The 22,910-nt window shown below is 42.4% G+C and overlaps 1 protein-coding gene across 1 annotated transcript; it reads right to left on the bottom strand.

Annotated features, from left to right (window-relative positions):
* Positions 1 to 14,776: 14,776 nt before the first annotated feature.
* LOC123401125 (S-adenosylmethionine decarboxylase proenzyme-like) lies at positions 14,777 to 16,285 on the bottom strand. The gene has a single exon (XM_045094850.1). The coding sequence runs from the start codon at positions 16,165 to 16,167 to the stop codon at positions 14,998 to 15,000; it is 1,170 nt and encodes a 389-aa protein (XP_044950785.1). The 5' UTR covers positions 16,168 to 16,285; the 3' UTR covers positions 14,777 to 14,997.
* Between the last annotated feature and the right edge of the window lie 6,625 nt (positions 16,286 to 22,910).

The raw sequence follows: 22,910 nt of genomic DNA, 5'->3' as shown, positions 1-22,910 counted from the left end.
GAAATACATGGGAGGTGATGTCCAAAGATGCATTAATTACCTTGTCCCTTGCTCACCTTTGAGGGAATGCGTGACTCCTTGAACTAATGCATATGGTTGGAGTTGATTGCATATAGTTCTTGCCAAAATGAATAAGAGTGAATTTCATTGCTGGAGTCACCCCTCAAGAACTTTCTAGTTCTTCCTCTTGGGGGCCCACATCAACTTGATGGGGATCCTTGGAGTTGTGGTAGCACTAGATGAGGTAGTGCTAGAAGTGTCCTTGGGAACCCACTCGACCTTGACTTGGGGTTCTTCCTCAAATAAGTCAATCTCCTCTTGAAGCTTTCCCTTTCCCTTGTGGTCTTGTGGTAGAATGCCATCTTGAGAGCTTGTTCCCTTGGGAGGAGTAGGATCATACTTCTCCTCTTGAAGAACAAATTTGGGGATGGGATATGGACCTTCTTCCCAAAAATCTCAATTGCCACTGAAGTTTCTTCCGATGTCGTCCTTGCTTGCGCACAATTTCCATGAATTGCTTACTTCCGGCAAGACTCTTGAAGACACTTCTCTCTATAATTCCTTTCAATAAATCATTTTCTTGCTCAAGTGTAACTTGGCTAAGAGAATCATTAGTGGAATCAAGAGAGCTACTAGCAACAACATCATTTGATCTAGTTTTAGCATTGTTATTACTAGATGAAGAAACTTTCTTGCCTTTGTTACTAGTGTTCTTAGGTTTAAATTGTGGAACAAAATTAGACAAGAGTAATCGTTTGGCTAGAGAATAAGAACTATTCTTTCGAAGATCATCATTGATTTCTTTTAGAAACCCATGCTCTTGCTCTAAATTTAGCTTCTCGAAGAGTAGCTTCTCATGAGTTCCTGCAAGCTCTCTATGATCCTTTAGAGTAGTTTCATGAGCTAACTTAAGAGTGTTTAATTCTTTCGTTAGTCGTTCAAACCCTTACTTATCATCATCATTTGATTTCTCTTGACTAGCATGATTATTTTCAAGTTTATCTTCAAGGTTATCACTAGTCTTAGCAAAGAGCAAGTCATCTTCCCCTAACAAATCATCCTCATCACTATCAAAGTCAAAGTACTCGGGGTGTGATACCTTGGGGACTTTTGCCATGAAGGATTTTCCAATCCCTTCATTTGGTGAATCAAATAAGTCGTAGGAGTTGGAGGAAACGAGTGCAAGACCAGCAACACCTTCATCTTGACTATAGTCGGCGTTGGAGTGATAGCTTCTCTCAGATTGGTTGTGATACTGAGAGCCAGAAACACATTCACCAACGCGAGCTTGATGCCTTCTTCTTGAATTGCTCTTGGTGTACTTGTCCTTCTTCTCTGATTCCTTGCTTCTCCGGGACTGTCTTTGTTCACAATGGTCTTCTCTACTCCTTCTCTCTCTGCGAGGTGACTCATCTCTTGAGCTTCGTCTTCTAGGTGACTCTTCTCTTCATTTGTGGGGAGCCGGGCACTCATTGGAATAGTGTTCGGGCTTTCCACAGTTGTAACAATTTCGGTCACGACTAGACAAACGCTTCTCAGCATATCTTGAACTTGAGCTTCTCTCTTTTCCTCTACTCTTGTATAACTTGTTGAATTTTCTGACCATGAGGTTGATATCTTCATTGGTAACAAGGTTGTCATATGTAGTGGGAGTATCACTTGAAGCTTCGTAAGCACCGCTTGACTTGTTGTGCAACTCATCTTTGTCCTTGAGTGACATTTCATGAGCAACAATCCTTCCAATGACTTCAGTTGGCTTGATATCCTTGTAGTTTGGCATCATTTGGATTAAAGTGCACATGGTGTCGTATCTTCCATCCAAGGCTCTATCTTCTTGATGATAAATTTGTCGGTCATCTCTTCGCTACCTAAGCCGACAATTTCATTTGTGATGAGAGCTAGCCTAGAATACATCTCAATGACTTCTTCACCATCCTTCATCTTAAACTTGTCAAGCTGACTTTGAAGCACATGCAACTTAGATTCCGTGGCAAAATTTGTACCTTCATGCATATCAATCAAAGTATCACAAATTTTCTTTGCGTTCTCAAGGCGACTAATTTTGTTGAATTCTTTGGGACACAAGAAGTTGAACACGATATCACAGGCTTGAGCATTGTATTGCAACATCTTCAACTCATCTGATATCGCATCACGATCCGGTTCTTTTCCTTCTCCAAAGAAATCACCTTGCACACCAACACGAACAATAACCCAAACGACAGGATTATGACCAAGAATATGCATTTTCATCTTATGCTTCCAACTAGCAAAATTTGTACCATTGAAATATGGACCTCCACGGTGATAATTTTCCTCACTAGACGTCATACTCTTGTAGGTTGCGAAACCAATCCAATGGAGACCAAAGATCTGATATCACTTGTAGGATCAAAAGTATGTCTAGAGGGGGGTCATTAGACTACTTGATAAGATAAAAACTTAGTCTTTTCCCAATTCTAGTTGTGGACCAGTTTTAGCAATTATGATTAGTCAAGTTCACCCAACACATGCAGATCTAAGAGTATAGCGGAACGGTCACTCAGAGCGAAAATACCCCAGATGCTTGGTAGATAAGGAGGCTCGCAATGTCAACAGAAGTATATATGATATAGATGTTATTGATGTGTGCCTTACTAGTGTTCATTGTAGCTCCTCGTATTTGATACCAGTTCGGTTGCTAATATTAGTAACTCAAAACAGGAGTTGCGAAATAAACGGAGACTAGCTAAGGGCGAGGTGTCGATGTGTGTTGGAAGTGTTTCCAAGGTTGATGTGATCACCATCGCATGCTCCATCTACCTTCGGGATTAGTGGTAAACCTAAATAAATGTTATTTGGTGTCGGCGTTGAGCATGAACATTACTAATTTTGTTTATTGTGAGACGATTATTCATGTAAGTTAGAGAATAATGGGTTATTATGTTTACATGAATAATATATTTTATGACCATGCACCCAATGTGAATAGTTTATTGAGTCTCGATCATAGTGATACACATGTTCATAGTATTGATGCCAAAAGATACAAAGTTAGTAATGACAGTACCACTTACTTGTGGCACTGCCACTTAGGTCATATTGGTATAAAACGCATGAAGAAACTCCATGTTGATGGATCTTTGGACTCACTCGATTTTGAATCGTTTGAGACATGCGAACCATGCCCATTGGTGTAAACGCATGAAGAAACTCCATACTGATGGATCTTTTGGACTCACTTGATTTTTGAATCACTTGAGACATGCAAACCATGCCACATGGGAAAGATGACTGAAGGCCACATTTTCCAGTGAGATGGAATGGGCAAGTAACTTATTGGAAATAATACATTTTGATGTATGCAGTCCACTGAGTGCTGAAGCACGCAGTGGATATTGTTATATTCTTACTTCACAAATGATTTGAGTAGATACGGGTATATTTACTTGATGAATCACAAGTGTGAAATGTTGAAAAGTTCAAGCAATTTCAGAGTGAAGTTGAAGATTGTCGTGACAAGAGGATGAAATGTCTACGATGTGATCGTAGAGGTGAATATGTGAGTTACGAGTTTGGTATACATTTAAGACAATGTGAAAATTGTTTCACAACTCATTCCACCTGGAACACCATAGTGTGATGGTGTGTCCGTACGTCATAGCCATGCCCTATTGGATATGGTGCGTACTATGATTTCACTTACCAATTTTCCACTATCGTTTTGGGGTTGTGCATTAGAGAGAACCACATTCACTTTAAATAGGGCACCATATAATTCCGTTGAGATGACACCGTGTGAAATATGGTTTTGCAAGAAACCTAAGTTGTCGTTCCTTAAAGTTTGGGGTTGTGATGCTTATGTCAAAAGACTTCAGGCTGATAAGCTCGAACCCAAAGCGGATAAATGCATCTTCATAGGATACCCAAAGGAAACATTTGGGTATACCTCCTATCTCAGATCCGAAGGCAAAGTGTTTGTTATTAAGAACGGGTCATTTCTCAAGAAAGAGTTTCTCTCAAAATAATTGAGTGGGAGGATGGTGGGACTTGATGAGGTTACTGAACCGTCACTTCAACCAGAGAGTGGAAGGGCGTAGGAAGATGTTCGTGTGGCTCCTACACCAGTTGAAGAGGAAGCTAATTGATAGAGGCGAAGTTGTCCCTGTCTTTCGATGAGATCGTGGGTATCGTTTTGGTAGAGTCAACTTTGACGATCCGACTACGAACGTGTGAGGATGTCGTGCCTTAGCAATCGCTAAACAAACTCCGAGAGGTTATTGACCACGCCGGAGCATGATCAACCTGACCACAAAGGTCTGTTTCCTGCACGCAAACGAAGAACAAGCAAGAAACTAAGATGCAATCAAGATATTGCTAATATAAGAGGAAAGCTTTATTGATGAAGGTGGGGTTCGGTGACGCCTTTGTCTAGTCGTAGAACACAAACGAAGAATGCGAAGTTGCAGCTATGGAGAACTTGTAATCTAAACAAAACTCAAGTCTAAACGGTGCCCTAAGGGCTGTATATATGAGGGAATAGAGAGGCAATTTTGTGACCCTTGGAGGAGGGGTCCGAAAACAGCCCTAAACTCGGTTTCCCCATACATACGGACTCTAAAAATAGCCTATATTAAGGTATTTCGAAATTACATGGGCCTGGCCCAAAAATAAGGTGGCACAACACCTATAATAGCCTATGGACGAAATTTATAAAGTGGCGTCTTGAATAGTTCGTCCAAAGCCTTCATGCTCTCCTTATGGTGGCTTTAAGGTGCGAAAATCACCAGCGGAAGCTCCATTGTTCTCTCCCGCGCGTGCACCCTCTTTTCCATGCTTGATCCCGCTCCAATGAATATCCTTCTTGTCCATGCTAGGTCCTTCATTCATGAGCACAACAAAAGTATCTAACTTAGGCAGCATCATATGTTCATGAACATTAGAAGTATTCCCAAGAAACGAAAGTACCTGGTAATTCAATTGGCGTGCGCGAGCTCTAGTCATTGGTCCAGTATGTATAACAGCTGGGGCTGTGGGTGTAACAATGGTGTTGATGTCCTCATCACTAATGGTGGTGATCATGAAGCTTCAAATCAAGTTACTACCAAACCTCGTAGGTCGACAAGGACACGTACTACTTTAGAGTGGTACGGTAATCGTGTCTTGGAGGTCATGTTGTTGGACAACAATGAACCTACAAGCTATGGAGAAGCGATGGTGGGCCCGAGTTCTGAAAAATGGCTCGAGGACATGAAATACGAGATAGGATCCATGTATGAAAAAAAAGTGTGGACTTTGGAAGAACTACTTGATGGTCGTAAGGCTATTATGTACAAATGGATCTTTGAAATGAAGACAGACGATGATGGTAAATGTCACCATTTAGAAAGCTCGACTTGTCGCAAAGAGGTTTCCGACAAGTTCAAGGAGTTGACTATGATGAGACTTTCTCACCCGTAGCGATGCTAAAGTCTGTTGGAATTATGTTAGCACTTGTTGCATTTTTTTATTATGAAATCTGGCACATGGATGTCAAAACATTGTTTCCTTGAGGAAAGGTTGTATGTGATACAACTAGAAGGTTTTGTTGATCCTAAGGATGTTAAAAGGCATGCGAGCTCTTGTGATCCATTTATGGACTAGTGCAAGCATCTCGGAGTTGGAATAAGCGCTTTAATGAGTGATCAAAGCTTCTGGTTTACACAGAGTTTATGGAGAAACTTGTATTTACAAGAAAGTGAGTGGGAGCACTATAAAATTTTTGATAAGTATGTGTGGTTGACATATTGTTGATCGGAAATGATGTAGAATTTTTGGAAAGCATAAAGGGTTGTTTGAAAGGAGTTTTTCAAAGGAAAACATGGATAAAGCTACTTAAAATATTGGGCATCAAGATCTATAGAGATAGATCAGGACGCTTGATAAAAATTTCAATAAAGACATACCTTGACAAGATTTTGAAGGAGTTCAAAATGGATCAGTCAAAGGAGTTATTGACTGTATTATAAGGTGTGAGTTTGAGTAAGACTCAAAACCCGACCATGGCAGAATAAATATAACGGACGAAGGTCGTACCCTATGCCTTAGCCGTAGGCTCTATAGTATGCCATGCTGTGTACCATACCTGATGTGTGCCTTGCCATGAGTGTGTCAAGGGGTACAAGAGTGATCCAGGAGTGGATCACTCGACAACGGTCAAAATTATCCTTAGTAACTAGAAGACTAAGTAAATGTTTCTCGATTATGGAGGTGATAAAAGAGTTCGTCGTAAAGGGTTACGTTGATGCAAGCTTTGATACCAGTCCAGATGACTGTGAGTAGCAAACTGGATTCATATAGTGGACTAGTCATTTGGAATAGTTCCAAGTGAAGCGTAGTAGTAGCATCTAAGTATGACATAGATATTTGTAAAGTATACATGGATCTGAATGTTGCAGACTCGTTGACTGAAACCTCTCTCACAAGCAAAACATGATCAAACCCAGAACTTATTGTGATGTGAACTAGATTATTGACTCTAGTGCAAGTGGGAGACTGTTGGAAATATGCCCTAGAGGCAATAATAATATAGTTATTATCATATTTCCTTGTTCATGATAATCTTTTATTATCCAAGTTATAATTGTATTGATTGGAAACTCAAATACATGTGTGGATACATTGACAACACCATGTCCCTAGTGAGCCTCTACTAGAGTAGCTTGTTGATCAAAGATGGTTAAGGTTACCTAACCATAGACATGAGTTGTCATTTGATAACAGGGTCACATCATTAGGAGAATGATATGATGGGTAAGACCCAAACCTTAAGAATAGCGTTTGATCGTATCCAATTTATTGTTATTGCTTTCTGCATGTCAATGTATATGTTCCTATGACCATGATATCATGCAACTCACTAACACCGAAGGAATTCCTTGTGTGTATCAAACGTCAAAACGTAATTGTGTGACTATAAAGATGATCTACAGGTATCTTCGACGGTGTCTGTGGAGTTGGCATGGATCAAGACTGGGATTTGTCACTCCGTGTGACTGAGAGGTATCTCGGGGCCCACTCGGTAATACAACACCAAGATAAGCTTGCAAGAAATGTGGCTAAGGAGTTAGTCACGGGATCTTGTATTATGGAACAAGTAAAGAGACTTGACAGTAACAAGATTGAACTAGGTATAGAGATACCGACGATCGAATCTCGGGCAAGTAATATACTGATGGACAAAGGGAACTACGTACGGGATTAGCTAAATCCTTGACATCGTTGGTTCGACCAATGTAGGATCGAAAGTATATCTAGACGGGGGTGATTAGACTACTTGGCCTTTTCCCAATTTTAGTTGTGGGCCAGTTTTAGCAATTATTACTAGTCAACTTCACTCTACACATGCATATCTAAGAGTATAGCAACGGAAAGTAACGACAAGCAAATCTAAAGTAGAGGGTAAGGTAGGGAGCTCAAACGCTATCAAAGTCAAAGTACTCGGGGTGTGATACCTTGGGGCCTTTTGCCATGAAGCATTTTCCAATCCCTTCATTTTGTGAATCAAATAAGTCGAAGGAGTTGGAGGAAACAAGTGCAAGACCGGCAACGCCTTCATCTTGACTATAGTCGGAGTTAGAGTGATAGCTTGTCTCAGATTGGTTGTCAGACTCGGAGCCGAAAACCCATTCACCAACGTGAGCTTGATGTCTTCTTCTTGAACTGCTCTTGGTGTACTTGTCCTTCTTCTCCGATTCCTTGCCTCTCGCGGAGTGTCTTCATTCATAATGGTCTTCTCTACTCCTTCTCTCTCTGTGTGGTGACTCATCTCTTGAGCTTCGTCTTCTAGGTGACTCTTCTCTTCATTTGTGGGGAGCCGAGAACTCATTGGAATAGTGTCCGGGTTTTCCAGAATTGTAGCAATTTTGGTCACGACTAGATGAACGCTTCTCATCATATCTTGAACTTGAGCTTGTCTCTTTGCATCTACTGTTGTAGAACTTGTTGAATTTTCTGACCATGAGGCTGGTCTCTTCATTGGTTACAAGGTTGTCATTTGAAGTAGTGAGAGTATCAATTGAAGCTTTGTAAGCACCGCTTGACTTGTTGTGCAACTCATCTTTGTCCTCGAGTGACATTTCATGAGCAACAATCCTTCGAGTGACTTCAGTTGGCTTGAGATCCTTGTAGTTTGACATCATTTGGATTAATGTGCACATGGCATCGTATCTTCCATCCAAGGCTCTAAGTATCTTCTTGATGATGAATTTGTCGGTCAACTCTTCACTTCCTAAGCCGACAATCTCATTTGTGATGAGAGCTAGCCTAGAATACATCTCAGCGACTCCTTCACCATCCTTCATCTTAAACTTGTCAAGCTGACTTTGGAGCACATCCAACTTAGATTCCATGGCAGAATTTGTACCTTAGTGCATATGAATCAAAGTATCCCAAATTCCCTTTGCGTTCTCAAGGCGACTGATTTTGTTAAATTCTTTGGGACACAAGCAGTTGAATAGGATATCACAAGCTTGAGCATTGTATTGCAACATCTTAAACTCATTCGCAGTCGCATCACGATCCGGTTCTTTTCCTTCTCCAAAGAAATCACCTCGCAAACCAACACGAACAACAGCCCAAACGACGGGATTATGACCAAGAATATGCATTTTTCATCTTATGCTTCCAACTAGAGAAATTTGTACCATCGAAATATGGACCTCTATGGTGATAATTTCCCTCACTAGATGCCATACTCTCCTAGGTCGTGAACCAATTCAATGGAGACCAAAGCTCTGATATCACTTGTAGGATCGAAAGTATGTCTAGAGGGGGGTGATTAGACTACTTGACAAGATAAAAACTTAGCCTTTTCCCAATTTTAGTTGTGGGTAAGTTTTGGCAATTATGACTAGTCAAGTTCACCCAACACATGCACATCTAAGAGTATAGTAGCGGAAAATAACGACATGCAAATGTAAAGTAGAGGGTAAGGTAGGGAGATCAAACGCAAAGATTGACACAATGATTTTTGGCATGGTTCCGATAGGTGGCGCTATCATACGTCCATATTAGTGGAGACTTCAACCCATAGAGGGTAACGGCTTCCAGAGTCCATGGAGGGCACCGCCCACAAGGGGTCCACGAAGAAGCAGCCTTGTCTATTCCACCACGGCTTCCATCCGCACAGTACAAGACTCACTCATGGTAGATATTCACGAAGTAGGCGATCTCCTTGCCCTTACAAACTTATTGGTTCAACTCCACAACACGAAGTAGGATCCACCCAACTAACACCTAACCAATCTAGGAGGCACCACCCTCTAAAAGGTAATAGATGCCAAAGAACGATGAACTCCTTGTTCTTGTGCTTCAAAAGATAGTCTCCTCAACACTCAATCACTCTCTCATAGATTTGGCATGGGTAGGGGAGATTTATCTTGTGGAAAGCAACTTGGGGAGGCTAGAAATCAAGGTTCAAATGATTGGATTGGAATCTCTTGATCTCAACACATGAGTAGGTGGTTCTCTCTCAAAAATATGGATCTGGCAAGTGTAAGTGTGTTTTGAGTGCTTCCTCTACGAATAAGAGGTAGGTGGAGGGGTATATATAGGCATCCCTGAAAATCTAACCATTACAACATTATTGCCCAACTCAGTGACACCGAAATGAATCTCGTGGTACCGAGTTGCACTAAATGTGGCAACTTTTGAATTCTCGGTGAGACCAATATAGGAATCTTGGTGGTACCGATATGATGACCTAGACCAGTTTCCAAATCTCGGTGAGACCGATTTCAAACTCGGAAATTCCGATTCTTGAAATCTTCTCAACAGAAGGTTGGTCGCTGAATCTCGGTGGCACCGATGTGAAAGTTGGTGGTACCGAGATGGTAGGGTTTTGCATAGGATCTGTCAAGTGTAAAATCGGTAGGGCCGAATGGAAATAGTTCATGGCAACAATTTTGCTGGTTTGGCTTTGGACAGAGATATTTTGTGGGAGAATGACTGAGTATTTATGGTGGCTACCTCTAAGTACTTGAGGAACAAATTCATCATAATACCTCACCCCCTTTTAACAGTATTGGCTTTCCTATGGACTCAAAGTGATTTCTCACAAATATAAAATGTAGATTCCTCTTGCTTGAAGCTTGAGCCAATCATATTTCTTTCCTTGCATCAAGGGGCTTCTCCTCACAATCCTATGGCCAAGGCATCTTTGAACTTTTCTGAAATATACTTGAATAAGATCATTATTCCAATGATGCATATGTTGAGTAATTACCAAAACCACCTTAGGGAGCAATTGTGCTTTCAACCAATAAAGATATTGATGGAGTATGTGGCAACCAATATGGGCATCCAGATCCCACTATTGGTTATTGACGATAGTGGTGTCTCGGTCATGTCTACATAGTTCTCGAACCCGCAGGGTTTGCTCACTTAATTTTCAGTGACGGTATAGACATAGTTGAGTTATTGTGTTGGTGACCGAAGGTTGTTCGGAGTACCATATGAGATCCCGGACATCACGAGGAGTTTCGTAATGGTCCGGAGGTAAAGATTTATATATAGGAAAGTGGTATTCGGGTTCCGGAAAGGTTTCGGGTATTTTCGGTATTGTACCGGGAGTGTCGAAAGGGTTCTGGGTGTCCATCGGGAGGGGACCACCCATCCCAGGGGGGCACATGGGCCTAATAGGTGGCGCACTAGCCCGTGGTGGGTTGGGCAGCTGACCCCTATAGAGCTCATGCGCCCAAGGGTGGAGGAGGAGTCCTCCCTAGGGTGTCCACCTCCCTTGTTGGAGGTGGACCCTTCCCCTCTTTGGTCGGCCATCCCTCCTTGGAGGAGGGGCCAAGGCTGCGCCCTAACTACCCCCTCCTCCTATATATAAGATAGGGAGAGAGAGGGCAACATGATCTAAAGGCATAGGTGCAGCCCTACCTCTCTCCCTAGATCGATTTCTCCTTCGAAACGCGTCTGCGGTAGCGCTTGGCGAAGCCCTGCTGAGATCGCACCACCACCACCGCCACCACGCCATTATGTTGTCGGGTAACTCATCTACAACTTTAGCCACGCTCGCTGGATCGATGTGGTGAAGGTGTCATCGGGCTGTACGTGTGCTGAACACGGAGGTGACGTCCGTTCGAAACTTGATAGGGACATTCGTGATTGGATCGCAGGATGGATCGTGATTGGATCGCGAAGACGTTAGACTAGATCAACCGCATTTCTCAATGCTTCCGCTTAGTGATCTACAAGGGTATGTAGATGCACTCCCCCTCTCATAGATTGATCTTGGTGAGCGTAGGATTTTTTTTGTTTCCCATGCGACATTCCCCAACAGACAATGGCCTCCTTCAAAAGCGGGAGTTCGCCCAGCTGTGGCCTCTATCAGTTTGTACAAGAGAACCAGAGTACATGGCACACATTCTCTTCAGGTGCAGATACTCCCTTAGAATCTACTTGACCATCAAGGATTGGTTTGATGCCCGGAGTTGGATACTACAAGCTGGGGAGGCATCCGCACGGTCGATGCTTGGTTGGTTCTTCAGCATGGTCACATGAGAAAGGCCATCTCGCTTTTCATGCTTTTCACTTGGGAGGTGTGGAAGGAAAGAAATGAAAGAGTTTTTTTTGCAACAAATCAATGGTGCCCTCCACCTTGAATGATCGACAACATTAAAGTGGAAGCTAGGAATTGGGTCATCGTAGGGACAAAACATTTGGGTTCTTCAATGTCGCGAGAGTAGACTTTTCCTTTCCCATCTATTGAGGTGTAATGGACCTCGTTGGTCTCTCTCTCTCTCTCTCTCCCTCTCCCTCCCTCCCTCCCTCCCTCCCTCCCTCTCTCTCTCTCTCTTAACAGGCAAAGCTTTTGCCTCTGTTTCAAAAGAGAAGAAGATGAGATGCTCCAATTGCTTAGCTCAGTAGAGATGTTGGTCGTTTATGTTTCCTTCTCTTGCAGCTTCACACGTTTATGTTGTATCGTCTCGAATAAACGTAGCACAACTAAAGGCAGTACCTATCAATTCCTTCATTCCTTTAATACACATTGTTCCTTGGTTTTTGTTAACATAATCGTTCCCTAATTTGAATAATGATCATCCTACGGTACTCACATTTCTACAACATTTCAGCAGATAAAATATAATGAAATCACAATATAGCCTTGAAAGATACCTAAATCAATACAAGATTACAAATCCAACCATATCAACTTTGAACAATAGAGAAAGTAAAAAAAAGCGCTAGTACCTTCCTCGCATCTTTATTACCGAGCATCGACATCTCCAAGAGATAGTTCTTATCAAATTACCACAAGCGTACTAGTACCCGAACATCGGCACCATCCGAATTGAATCATATTCACATGGGCCACAAAATCCAATAGGACCACGACAAACTAGAATCACCTCAACAAAACTTAAAGGAAATAACAAAATAACATTTGCTCAATACAATGCTTATTCCTATATTCGTAAACCATGCAACATTTCGGACACAAGCATTTCCATACATTCGTTCAGACTGGCAGAAAATGCCGACCATTTTCATGGTACTTGTCCATAAAAATGTAATACTACTGTTAGGACAGGAAGACATAACACAAGCCTGAGTATGGAGCCCTTGGATGGGACACGATAGCAAAGTTTGTCGTTATAGCATGAATCCCCATCAGAACCTGATAAGCATGTTAAACTATCACTTCTCAAACCAATTTACGCCTTACCCACTACAGATACGAGGCCAAGCGAACATCTTCTAAGCATTGAGAAGATCCAAATTGACCAAATCCTGGTGTGGCAATAGAAGTAAGAATTCCAGCATCGCCTCGCCAACGCGATCAACCTCACAGACTCTCTTAATGATTTCGTCCATCTCTAACCTAATCCAAACATCCTTCGTTGTATTACATAGAAACAACAAATGTTTTATATCCTCTTCTCTGGACCAGCCGAACAACAAGGACAGTTAGATTCACACTCTAATTTGATAAGTCACATAAGTCCCAGGAGGCCTTCAAGGTGTGGTGCTCTAGTTGCTTAGCTCAGTATAAGGTTGTAAAGAAGTCGAGTTTGAGCAAGTTGAACTAGACTTCACTCAACGTATACTTCAACCAAGCTCAAATTGGAAGAAGGTCAAGGTCGAGCTATAGAAAGTGGCTCGTCCTAAGCTTGTAATGATCTTGCGTCAATCTTGAGCTAGTTTTCAAGTTAAATAAGATGTTTTTTTATATATGTAATCTAAATCAAGTTTAACATAACAGTCCACAACGCAACATAATGAACCACTATAAATATTATTCTAATAAAGAGAATTAATATGGTTTGACTTATTCTCTCTCAACTAACGACAAAATAAAAAAATGCCTCTGCTTTGAAACTTAGGCCTAAAATAGCATGATATTTAATACGTACTCCCTCTGTTCCTAAATATAAGTTTTTTAGAGGTTTTACTAACGAACTACATACGAATGTATATAGAACTACATACGAATGTATATAGACATACTTTAGAGCATAGATTCACTCATTTTGCTCCGTATGTAGACCGCTAGTGAAATCTCTTAAAAGACTTATATTTAGGAACGGAGGGAGTGGTACATAGCTCACCATGTACCACTTACAAGCATAAATTTTTCCCACGCTTAATCAAACTTAAGCATAATTTTTTTCGTGCTTAATCAAACTTTCACGCTTGCTAGATCATACTTCCTCCGTTTCGAAATATTTGTTTTTCTTTTGAGATTTCACTGCGAACTACAGATGTATATAGATATAATTTAAATTATGGATTCACTCATTCATTTTACTTCGTATGTAGTTCGTAGTTGAATTTTTAATAAGACAAATATTTAGAAAAAGAGGAAATACTTACCTTATTTTTTCGAGTTAATCTCATGTAGAGCAAAATGTCAAATCAATCTCTGAGAAGCTAAAAGACGGAGTCCATCCCAAACAGCTCATGAGCCTAGAGAATGGAGCTTTTCTTGCAACCCTAGCCCCAGCGCAATAGCAACGGTGGTTTCTATAAGTTTCTTCTCAAACCCTACGTTTTCATAAGTTCCTTCATAAATCTTACTCTCTTCGTTTTTAAATACTTTCTTCATCTTAAAATAAATATTTCAAATTTATATTAATTTTAATATAAAATTATATTAAGCTTGAGACATTTATTTTAAGATGAAAAAAATATAAGTTTTTTTTAAATTTCACTAGGGATCTATATATGAAATAAAATGAGTGAATATACATTCTAAAATATGTCTATATTCGTATGTAATTCCTTAGTAAAACCTCTTTAAGATGTATATTAAGAAACAGGGGGGGTATGTCGGACGCTTAAATGTACTTTTGTTAAAGGCGGTGCCTGATTCTTGGCTTGTAATAACCGACTGTACTTTTGTTAAAGGCGGTGCCTGATTCTTGGCTTGTAATAACCGACTCCCCGCATTTCTACGACATTTCAGCTAGTAATAAATTACTTCAAATATGAGACGTTTTAGATCAGCAGAATAGAATCAGAAGTCCAACCATGTCAAAATCAATGAACGATTGATACAAATTCATCCATCTCAACTTCCAGTGGCAGAAAGTAAAAGAGCGATAGAACCTTCCTCGCATCTACCTTATCCTTATCTAGTATCAATATCTCCAAGAGATGGATTCTCGTCAAATCACCACTAGCGTACTAGTGCCGGAACCTCAGCATATCAAAACTGATTCAGATCCACATTGGCCACTTATAATTCAAAGGTCCACGTCATACGAAAATGACTTTTCAACAAAATTTTCCAGGAAAGAACAAAATAGCATTTGATTAAATACAAGGCTTATTCTTATAAACTCATAAACCATGCAGCGTTTCTGATAATACAGGTATTTCCATACATCTGCTCACACTGGCAGAAAACGCTCACCATTTTCCCGGTACTTGTCCATAACAAAGCACTAGAGCAGGAACAGGAAATCTCTAATAAGAACAAACCGACGTAACACAAGCTCGTTCAGACCGGCTAGGCAGCTAGCATCGCCATCAGAAGCTCCTCATCTTCTTACCATCCCCCCTCCTCTCATCCTTCTCCTGCGCAGCATCGTCTTCCCAGCAAAGGAAAGCATCCACCTTGGATGCACTCTGTAAATTGCCATCAACGTAGCAATTCAGAACAGATCTTGGCGACCCACTGGAGTCTTCACCGGCAGCAGTGAAGCTCTGGTAGATGAGAGAGCCCCCGCCAGGCAGCTCCTGGACGACCATGTTGGTGCTATCATAGACCCCAACATTCAGCCTCTCGCCCCAGGTCCCAGCAAGGCTAGGGCAGCCGAAGATGGTCACAGCAACAGAGAATTCAGACGGGCCAAAGGATCGCAGCACCCTCTTGACCAGGTCACCATAGGCCATGGAGGCAGGGTCTAACCCCATGACCTCATAGCTACCATAGCTGAAGCCGTCCTCGGGGGTGACATGAATGGTGGAGAAAGCAGAGCCATGGATGGCGTTCATGGAGTAGCCACACGGCTCGAAATCAAAGTCACAGATCTCCATCTCCGGGATTATGTCAGAGATGCCAGAGAGCTTGGTCATCTCCTTGGCACAAGATGTGTGGCCATCAGCAGAGGTCTTGAAGAAAACGGAAGCTTTCTTCTTGTCCAGACCAGTCATGCACATCTCAAGATTGACCACAGGCTGCTCAGGCTGCTGGGTGGCGTAGTAGACATGCCACTTCTGGCCTGGCTTTGCAGGATCGCCGATAACATAGGCATTGCCGCCAGACTTGAGCCCACCGAAGTAGCCATTCAGGAAGGCAACCTCGTCAGAGAAGTTCTTGTGTGGAGAAGGCTGTGCTTCAGGGAATATGAATGCCCCACGGGAGTACTTCACAGCAGCAAGTGGCAGGGCCAACTCCTCGGCAAGCTCAAGAATCCTTGGGATGGCCAGCAGGAGCTTGGTGGTACCGCAGGTCTTGATGACAACCTTGTACGGGTACACGAAGAGGCTTGATTCAGAAAGGACATACGAGTCAAACTTCTCATTGGAGAGCTCGGATACAATGGTGCACTTGGCAAGATCAAGAACCGAGTCAATCTGGGGGCGCGAGAGAGCACGCAATCCCCTGCCATTGGGGTCAGTGAAGACTGACGCTTCAGAGAAAGTGATCTCTAGGCGCTTCTCATATCCCTCAAACCCAATGGCAGAGACAGCCATTGCTTCAGAAGGTTGGTAGAGGAGGAAAGGCTTTGGTGGTCAGACAGAAGCAGCTAGCCATAGAAATTTTAGGAAGATGAATTGAAAGCAGAAGGGAACTCTAAGCAATTAGAATGGGGCTCAGGAGGGATTATCAGGATGGCTTCCTGGAGCACTGCAAAACAGAAGCAATTTGAAAGTTGAAACCGTGAGGATCTAATCATCAACGAGGTAAGCAACGACGAGGAGGAGCTCAATTGATTGGATACATACGTTTGAGTAGGCAGCGGAGCGGAACTTCTCAATGCCGCCGGCAGGGCGGAGGTCCTCGATGCTGTAGCCCAGGGGAGCTTCGTACATGAGGGAGGAACGACTACTGCTGGACTTTTTACCACCCTCGGATTCCATAGCACATCAAATTCTGCAGTGCAGTGGTATGGGTTAGAGACGATGAAGCAAAGAACATATTGCAAGGTAAAAAGAGGACGGATATCTTTCTGGGATTCCCGTTTCATCAGCCACACATAAAGTAGATAATATTTCACCAATTTCTACTGAATTATTAGCCTACATGATATTCGACCTGATTTGAAGATGACTACTTCCAGTCGGCAGCATAACAGAAAGCAAGGAAAGCAGCCTAAAACAGAATCCACCAACTAACATCAAGTAATATAAGATGCGCAAGGGCAGACAAAATCTACCACAGATTGATGTACCCAACAGCATATTCGTACAGTAAGACAGATAATTCAGACGATTCACGACTCCCTTGCATATATATATTTCACAAGGTATGTGAAATTACAGATAATGTAGACTACGTTTAGTTAATTTTCCTATACAGCCTACTACCGGGACGAAAAGGATTATGATTCCTAGGTACAGGAAAGAAATTTCTACCACAGATCGAAGATGGGATCAAACGCAATTAGAGACAACATAAGCCGATGGCGAGAAATCTTACATTTCCAGGAAGAACCTCGGAGGCACGTGACGAATCTGCTCCTCCTCCTTGTCAAAAAGGGAGCAAGCGACGGATCTGTCTCTCCGCCTCCTCACAGATCTGGGGAAAATGAAAGCAAACGGACGAACACAACCTCACTCCGAATTTCTAGGTTTTCGATGGTGGTGGGGAACGCGCGGAGTTTGCGTTTGTTGTAAACAAATGAGGCGACTTGCAAGATGGGAAAGTCACCACGGCCTGGGCAGCGTATTTATAGGGGGGGCGAGCGAGCCCTGAAAAAGGACCAGGTCCAGTGGACCGATCGGGTAGAGGCTCACGGGCGGGGGTGCCGAGTCACGGTGGACCGCGTTCTCGCGCCTTTGAGTGCAGACTTCGCGGCGCGGCGCCGATATGCTTGGCTGGGAGGGCTCCCCGCGTTTGCTTGGCCCAGGAGGCTTCTCCCATGGGGAACGGAATATTTGGGACGCGCCGAGCTGTCCTGGAAGGGTCTCGGCTCGACACGTGAGCCGTTGCATGCACTGTACGTGTGGTGTGTGGATCGTTTTTCCTTTTGAAAAGGAGGTGGGGTTTTGTTTCGTGTGGAGGAGTGGCTCCGTTGCGCTTTTTTTGATTCTGTGGCGTGGTGGTCGGATCGCTTGCCCCATCCGGATACCGGTGATTTAGCAGCTGAGGTTTCCACCATCTCACGATGTGTGGCACACGAAATTGGAAAAAAGTTGTGCTTACTTTCTTTTATACTTTTCCGCCTCCTTGAAGAGCATCTCCAACACTCGTACAAACGTCTACGGCGTCTGAAAAATACTGTTTTTTACGCCGGCGTAGCGGTTTCGGACGCTTCAACAAAGACGTAAAAAATGTGTGCGGGGACAAAACGGCATCGCACGCCGCTTATTTCATGCACCCGCTCCCGCGCGATGCACAGTCGAGCGCCCGCGCCGAGACTTCCACCTGCCATCATTCCAGGCGCTGGCGCCGTCGCCCGCACCATCCTGTTTGCTCCGGCGACCCGGCGGTGCTTTTCCGGACTATCCCCACGACGCCATTGCTTCCTCCGGTTTTCTCTAGTCGCCGTCGCCCCTCGCACACGCCGATCAAGAGACTTGAATTTGGCATGACTTTTTCGAATGCCTCGATCTTTGAATGACATCAACATTGTTAATCGGTCATCACTCGTGAATAATATTGCAAATGATGAATTGCCACCAGTGTAGTTTATAGCAAATGGTCGTACATACAACTATGGTTACTATCTTGCGGATTGCATCTATCCAAAGTGGCAAATATTTGTGAAGCCGTTGAAAAAATCGGAAGGTAAGAAAAATCTTGATTTCCACAATGCTCAGGCGACGGCTAGGAAAGATGTTGAGAGAGCTTTTGAAATTTTGCAAGCTCAATTTGCTATTGTGAGAGGAGCGGCTAGATTTTGGGATCAAAAGATCCTTTGGTACATCATGCACGCTTGTGTGATCATGCATAGCATGATCATTAAGAATGAGCGTGGCCAAGATTTAGACTACTCTCAGTATGAGCTCTTGGGACATCTCGTGCGAGTGCGGCGAAGGGTTGCAAGGGTGGTCCGGTTTGTTACCTCCTATCATGTCATTCGACGTAGCGAAATGCATGATGATTTTCAGAAAGATCTCATCGAGGAGTGATGGGTATGGAATGAACAACAAAACGCATGATGATTTGTTGTATTAGAAGATAAACTATTTGTAGGTGTTGTAATAAAATTGGACTATTTATTGTTGATTATTTTTTATGTGTTTGATCTTCTTGATTTTGTTTGGAGTGTATATGTTGTTTGTGTTGTTCGTGCGCCGTTTATTTGCAGCGACTGCTGGAGCGGCTCGCGCGGGCTATAGTTTCATGCGTCCGCTGGAGCCAGCACTCGGCTGCGCGTAAGAATCGACTATTTCGACCATGTAAAGTGTTTTTTGAGCGAGGCTGTTGGAGATGCTCTAACTAAAGCCATTAGGGTTTGGGGCGTCACCTTGTGGCACCTCTAGGAGGAAGCTGGGTGGTGCGAGGTTGGCAGACGTTAATTTCAGTTTTTTTCTATCTTTGGTAACACATAGACATGGCATTTAAGTAAGAAAATGCACTACAAATTTCAAAGGAAATAAATAAATGACAATCAAATACAATAAAATTAGGTTATCGGAAACACAAAACACTGGAAGACATAATATAGAATCAGAGAGAGAGCCCACACATATACTCATAAGTAATGAATTCATCATTCGATTGTGACACGAAGTGCTATACCAAGACAATAAAAACACAATGATTGGAAATTTAAAGAGCTTCAAGCTGAATGCTCAAATTGTAAAATCACCAAGAAATGCCACTCACTTTCATAGAGATCTCTGGCTACCAGTTCTTGACATGGTGGATTCTGAAACATGCCCTGCAAAGCAACGAGAGGAAGACACTCTTCAACATGTCTCCTAAGAACAGAGACGGGGATACATGCAGCAAGAAGTACCCGAGAAAAGAGACAGGGAGTGTCACCAAGTTTAGTCACCAGATTTACATTATCCAGTTTTCATTTTAAGAGATAACAAAGCCAACAGTCAAATTTCTATGGGCAGAGATCCAGCCATAAGTACTTAAGACAAACATATAAGCACTAAAATATATGGGACGTCCTTCAAAATTTCAGTCAACCTTTCATACAAATCTAAGCAAATCTAATAATGCTCCTTAATGGCAGATGGTGAAAAAATGATGGAAGAGGAGGTGATGCTGCTTACCTCGCTGCTGGTGCCATGGATCTGGAGCTCACGGGAGAGGGGCGCTTCTTCCCCTCTACCTTACTCGATCCCGGCCAGGATAAGGGCCTCCTAATATCTCACACTCAGATTAGGATGGCTGGCTGGGTCCTAATCTTATCCCTAATCTGAGCTTAGCACGGCAGAAATAGTTACAACATGAATTTAGAAATGACATCTAACATTCATATAAGAGACCTATATCAATAGTTGCACGTACACAATAACATCAAGAATATGTGAGTGTCAATGAAAGCACAAACCGAGCATCAAAGATGGCCTGAAGGGAGCACATTCAAAATATACGTCAGTTGTGCACCTCTTAAGATGTATTAATATGAAAATGTTTATTGGGTTTCACTGCGTTCAATAGGCAGATTATTCTTGAGAATAGGATATTGTTCTAAAACAATTTTATCTATCTCATCTCTTTCATCCATATGCATATCATTTTCATGCTCAAGATTGGAATTGCGGAAGCAAATACCAATTTACTAAAAAAAGAAAAAAGTATCTAATCAAAATCGAAAGAACTTTTTTTAGGATTAAACAAAAGGGTTCGCAAATAAAAGCGCTAGTGCCACAACTAGTCCATAAATTGTTAAAGCTTCCATAAAAGCTAGACTAAGCAATAAAGTACCTCGTATGATATTGCTCTAAAGGATCCGTAGGAGGTACGGCAATAGAGGCAAGAGCAAAGATTTCAACCCTACCAGACGACTCTTTTTCATGGGGTTGTCTTCCAAACTTGGAAAAGTTAAATTCATGAGACACACCCTCGAAACTAACAATGACAGTCTGTTTAATGCAATCAATGTGAGCATTGACAGTGTTGAGAAAGGGTCTACCAAATATGATGGGACAAAGGCTATCTTGTGCAGTAGCAAGGACGAGGAAATCAGTAGGATACTTCGTCTTACCACACAGGACTTCTACGTCTCTCACAATTCCCAGATGGCAGATAGTGTCTCTATTAGCTAGCGTAATAGTGACATCGATGGGTTCTAACTCAACAGGTGCAATCTCATCTTTGATTTCATCATATAGGGACCGGGGTATTGCACTAACACTAGCACCCATATCACATAAACCATGATAACAGTGATCTCCTATCTTGATAGAAACAACGGTTAGGCCAACTACATGTCCGTATTTGTCTTTCGCGTGAGGTTTAGCAATTCTAGCGGAGTCCTCACAGAATTTGATAACATGCCCGTCTATGTCTTCGGCTAAGAGATCTTTGATAATAGGAACACTAGGTTCAACTCTAATCTCCTCAGGGGGTGCAAGTGGTCTAATGTAACCCCTACGTATCACAGTTGGAGCTTTAGAATGATCCTTTTTCCTAGCAGGGTAAGGTGGTTTCTCAGGTAGGCACAAAGAACAATAGGATCACTAAAGGCAATGACTTTCTCTTCAACTAGATTGGGTTTAACTATGTTGACTTCTACAGGAGGATGATACTTAAACCACTTCTCTTTGGGAAGATCAACATGAGCAGCAAAAGATTCACATAGAGAAGCTACTATCTCAGAGTCAAGTCCATACTTAGCGCTAAAATATCTAGAAGTGCTTGTTTCAACAAAAGATTTAACGCAATCAAACTGGAAATTCATACCTGACTCCTTACCTTCTTCAAGCTCCCAATCTTCAGAGTTATGTTTGATTCTTTCCAATAAATTCCACTTGTGGTCAATATCCTTCTTCATAAAAGAACCGGTACAAGAAGTGTCAAGCATGGTACGATCTTCATGAGAAAGCCGAGCATAAAAGTTTTGAGTGATAATTTCTCTCGAGAGCTCATGATTGGGGCATGAATATAGCATTGATTTAAGCCTCCCCAAGCTTGAGCTATGCTTTCCTTGTCACGAGGCCAAAAGTTATAAATATAATTCCGATCACGATGTACTAAATGCATTGGATAAAACTTTTGATGAAATTCCAATTTCAACCGATTGTAGTCCCATGATCCAGTATCATCACATAGCCTATACCATGTCAATGCCTTATCCTTCAAAGATAAAGGAAATACTTTCTTCTTTACCTCATCCTCGGGCAAACCTGCAAGCTTAAATAAACCACAAACTTCATCTACATAGATTAGATGCAAGTCTGGATGTGAAGATCCATTTCGTGTAAAAGGATTAGCCAGCAGTTTCTCAAGCATACCCGAAGGAATTTCATAAAAGATATTTTCAGTAGGTACCTCAGGTTGAGGAACAACTCCTCGTGCTTCCGTTCGTGGTGAAGATACCCCGAACAAATTCCTCAAAGGAACAGTTTCCATAGTGACAAGTGACAATAAATTTCAGCACAATATATAAATGTTTCCTTACCAAATTCCACTTACCAAAGGCGCTTCCCTCCCCGGCAACGGCGCCAGAAAAGAGTCTTGATGACCCACAAGTATAGGGGATCAATCGTAGCCCTTTTGATAAGTAAGTGTGTCGAACCCAACGAGGAGAAGAAGGCTCTGATAAACGGTTTTTAGCAAGGTAATAACTGCAAGAACCGAAAGTAGCGGTAACAAGTGATGGTGTAGTGTGGTGAAACGTAGCAAGCGAAAAGTAACAAGTAACAAGTAATAGCAACGGTGCAGCAAAGTGGCCCAATCCCTTTTGTAGCAAGGGACAAGCCTGAACAAAGTCTTATAAGAGGAAAAACGCTCCTGAGGACACACGGGAATTTCTGTCATGCTAGTTTCATCATGTTCATATGATTCGCGTTCGTTACTTTGATAGTTTGATACGTGGGTGGACCGGCGCTTGGGTACTGCACTTACTTGGACAAGCATCCCACTTATGATTAACCCCTCTCGCAAGCATCCGCAACTACGAAAGAAGAATTAAGACAACGTCTAACCATAACATTAAACTAGTGGATCCAAATCAGCCCCTTACGAAGCAACACATAGACTAGGGTTTAAGCTTCTATCACTCTAGCAACACATCATCTACTTACTACTCCCCAATGCCTTCCTCTAGGCCCAAATATGGTGAAGTGTTATGTAGTCGACGTTCACA

Source organism: Hordeum vulgare, chromosome 6H (assembly GCF_904849725.1).
Source record: "Hordeum vulgare subsp. vulgare chromosome 6H, MorexV3_pseudomolecules_assembly, whole genome shotgun sequence".
NCBI lineage: Eukaryota > Viridiplantae > Streptophyta > Magnoliopsida > Poales > Poaceae > Hordeum > Hordeum vulgare.
The sequence above is the reverse complement of the archived record's forward strand: the minus strand, read 5'-3'. Positions and strand labels throughout refer to the sequence as shown.